Source organism: Neofelis nebulosa, chromosome 1 (assembly GCF_028018385.1).
Source record: "Neofelis nebulosa isolate mNeoNeb1 chromosome 1, mNeoNeb1.pri, whole genome shotgun sequence".
Taxonomy (NCBI): Eukaryota; Metazoa; Chordata; class Mammalia; order Carnivora; family Felidae; genus Neofelis; species Neofelis nebulosa.
The window spans coordinates 103,624,408-103,627,980 of record NC_080782.1 but is presented as its reverse complement, the minus strand read 5'-3'; the positions used below and the strand labels follow the sequence as shown (position 1 = coordinate 103,627,980).

At 49.3% G+C, this 3,573-nt stretch overlaps 1 protein-coding gene across 1 annotated transcript; it reads left to right on the top strand.

The window, feature by feature from the left end:
• The first annotated feature begins 666 nt into the window (after positions 1-666).
• CARTPT (CART prepropeptide) lies at positions 667-3,344 on the top strand. Its single transcript, XM_058730613.1, has 3 exons — positions 667-1,173; positions 1,620-1,703; positions 2,808-3,344. The coding sequence occupies exons 1-3, from the start codon at positions 1,015-1,017 to the stop codon at positions 2,913-2,915; spliced, it is 351 nt and encodes a 116-aa protein (XP_058586596.1). The 5' UTR covers positions 667-1,014; the 3' UTR covers positions 2,916-3,344.
• The last annotated feature ends 229 nt before the right edge of the window (positions 3,345-3,573 follow it).

The following is a 3,573-nucleotide window of genomic DNA, read 5'->3' as shown; positions in this document are numbered from 1 at the left end:
ATCACAAGTGGGTAGTGGGTAAGAGGGGTTATGAGGATGGTGAGTTTGCCCAAAGGAAAAACTGAGGTACTGCACACAACCACTTACCTGGGTAGCCTCATAGTTTAAAAGGAAGAGGCAGGGAGGCTTAGTGCTTATTGTGTTAAGGGACAGGGATTTTACATACCTATTCTCAGTCCTCCTTTTGATAACTTTGTAAGGTGCATTTTTAAATTCCAGTTGTATGAAAGAGAGAGAGAGAGAGAGAGAGAGAGAGAGAGAGAGAGAGAGAGAGGCTTAGATAGATTCTTTATTTTGCCTAAAGTCACACAGCTTGTAAACAGTGGAGCCAGGACCAGAATCAGAATGGGGCTCTCTCTGTACCCTCCATACTGCCCCTGAATTGAGGTTAGTCTGTCTTCCTTCTTTTCTCATTACCACGTAGATTCTGTGAACTCATCCTGGGGAAGGCCATGATTTCTCTTTGTTATATGTACTATGTTTGCCTCCCCTACCTGGCATCAGTGTCTAGTAAAATGCTCAGCAAACATGCCTGCATGGAGGCAACACCTCCTGCTTACTGCCACAGGCTGGGGTGAGAGGCGAAGCAGGGCTGGTGAGGTGGATTGCTTTGCCACTGCTGCTAGGGATGGGGAGCGAGTCTACAGCCTGTGCCTTGCCTCCAAGGCATTTTCCATTTCCTGGCCCCCTCCTCCTCCCCATCCCTCAGCTTTCGCCCCTCCGCCCCTCCATTTCAGCTCTGGCCCCTAGGGGAGCGTCCCTTGCCGCGGGGCTGACAGCACTTAGGGGTGCGGGGTCCCTGTTGTCTGTGCGCACAGCTTCGTTCACGGGTGCCTGGTGTCCAACGGGCATTGATGTCAGGCGGTGGCGGAGCGCTGCCTACAGACGGTTGACCTGGACCCTCCTCCACACTCACTTCCTTCGTCGCCCCCTCCCTCTTCCCTGTACTCGGGCTCTGGCTCTCTATAAAAGGCGGGAGCGTGGGGTGCCACAGCAGCGCCGAGTTTCAGCACCATGGAGAGCCCCCGTCTCCGGCCGCTGACCGTCTTGGGTGCCGCCCTGCTTTTTCTGCTACCGCTCTTGGGTGCCCGTGCGCAGGAGGATGCTGAGCTCCAGCCCCGAGCCCTGGACATCTACTCCGCCGTGGAGGATACCTCCCATGAGAAGGAGCTGGTGGGTATCTCCTGGATCTCCCTTGGTTGCCCCCCAGTCCCTCTGTACACGCGTCCGTCCTCCCTCCCTCCCTCCCCCAATTCCCAGAGTCCGGGTGCGCGGGGATGAGCGCGGAGATGAGCGCAAAGGCAGCGCTCCCGCTGCCATCTGAAAATCGTCTGGAGCCCCACTGCCTGCGGGCAGTTTATAGAGCGAATCCCTTGTCCCGGGCCCTTGGAGCAACAGGAGCCTCCGCAGCTAAGGGACTTGCGGTCAGTACGAGAGACCGTGCTCGCTAAATTACTACCCCTGCACCGTCCCTTTCTGTCCTTGGAGTCCCAGGCGGAGTGTGTGTGTGGTTCTGGGGCTCCTTGTAACTAGGACTGGAGGGGAAGTGAGCACCCGAGCTGGGCTTGCAGCCAAGGCGGCAACTTCGGCTCCTCCGGGGTGGGGGCGGTGTGTTGCAGATCGAAGCGCTACAGGAAGTCCTGAAGAAGCTCAAGACTAAAAGTATTCCGATCTATGAGAAGAAGTATGGCCAAGTCCCCATGGTAAGGCTTTGGGGTTCCCCTTCCCCACGTTTTTCCAGGAGGAAATATACCACCTTGAGTCTTATAGGTGACCTTTTCCCCAGGATGTGGTAACTATCAGTTTGTTCTCTATAGTTAACATTCTGTTTTGGGGTTTGTCTCTTTTTTCTTGTTTGTTTTGTTTCTTAAATTCCACATATGAGTGAAATCATACAGTATTTGGCTTTCTCTGCCCTATTTCACTTAGCTTTATACTCTCTAGATCCATCTAGATTTGCAGGTAATGGGTTTGCAGAAGTCTGTAGGCTTCCCTTTGTTTTACATCCCCAAACGTGGTCCTTGGCCTCTAAGGCCATTTCAGAAGACCCAATAGCTTATGCCAGGAATCAGCTCTTGGGTGTCTGTATGGAAAGGAGCATTTCTTGAGGATGAGGTGGTTTTTGTTTTTTTTTTTTTTCAACTCATGAAGAATTATCTGAATTGGAAGAGCCCTTAAATCTACTCAGATCTTGTTCCTCCAATTTTCTTCTTGCCTTCTGGAGCACTGCCAATTTTTTGATCTCTGTTTTAAGGTCAAAATTCTTGATTCCCGGCTCGTCACTTTCCTTGAGGGAACACACACATGCATGTGTTCGTTCTCTCTCTCTGTCTCTCTGTCTCTGTCTCTGTCTCTGTCTCTCTCTCTCTCTCTCTCTCTCTCTCTCTCTCACACACACACACACACACACACACACACACACACACACACACACCTTCCTTGGGATGAGGAGGCTGAAAGCAGGGAGCAGAGACTGTGAGAAATAGGTCTATTGTTGATTTCTTACAAAAATGTCTGATTTTCTTTCTTTTGGATAAACTATCAAAGGAGCCAGAAAATGTGGCCCCTCACCCAAAAAAGGTGAAATAAAGTAGGAAGGGTTCGATAATTTCCTTTTATGTTCTCTCACTGACATTATAAGCACAAGGCTCTCTGTGTTTAAGGCCTGACTATACTTGGACCTCTGGGGATGGTGATAGGTTCCACCTATCCCTCCCAGGAGTCGGAAATTGTGTTGATGGGGAGATGCGGCCATTGGGAGCCTGGGTTTGCATATGTGGGAAGACTGCACCTTGTGTTGTTTGCAGTGCCACGCTGGGGAGCGGTGCGCAGTGCGAAAAGGAGCACGGATTGGGAAGCTTTGCGACTGTCCCCGAGGAACCACCTGCAATTCCTTCCTCTTGAAGTGCTTATGAGGCTTCCACCCTCCTCCATAAATCCCCACTGCCTCTGCCTCCCTTGAGAGGACCACACTTTCATCCCTGGAGTTCGGCTTTAGCAACAAAGTTTGCGTTTCCCTCTGAGAGTTAAAGGGGCTCTTGTCCTGCTGTTCCCAAATAAAAGAATACATTAAATGTTACTGTGTGAAGGATAACGCCTTGTATGGTGTTGATACATGTGCAAAGTATTCTTACTCATCTGACAAACTCTTACCCATCTTTGTGTAGAGAAGGGGAACTTTGCTTTGAAAACTGTATTTTTGTATGTGGTGTGGCAGGATGAACATTAGATTTAGTTAATCTTGGTAGGTGACATCACAACCTGGAAAATAATCCCAAATGACACAAATTGCAGCATGTACAATTATACATAATAAAGTGTTTTTAATAATTGCTCTTACTGCATCATTGTTTCTATGTTGTAAGTAATGTAAGTGAGAATGGTGGAATTAATCATGCTGTTGTTTTCAAAGAGATAGATTTTAGAAATAGCAGTCTATTGGGAGAATAGCACCTTGGCTCCAAGGAGTTTTGATCATTAATTGGGAGTTTGCCACACAAACTTTGGTGTACTCTCTTTTTCTTTGATTGCAGTGGTGTGTGTGGGAGGGGTGGGGTGGTGGTGATGGTGGTG

Bases quoted from the DNA above. Each gene is read 5' to 3' on its own strand.
- CARTPT (XM_058730613.1), top strand. From the start codon at position 1,015: ATGGAGAGCCCCCGTCTCCGGCCGCTGACCGTCTTGGGTGCCGCCCTG. The intron at 1,174-1,619 runs GTGGGTATCTCC...GGTGTGTTGCAG, and splicing joins CCTCCCATGAGAAGGAGCTG to ATCGAAGCGCTACAGGAAGT. The intron at 1,704-2,807 runs GTAAGGCTTTGG...TGTTGTTTGCAG, and splicing joins AGTATGGCCAAGTCCCCATG to TGCCACGCTGGGGAGCGGTG.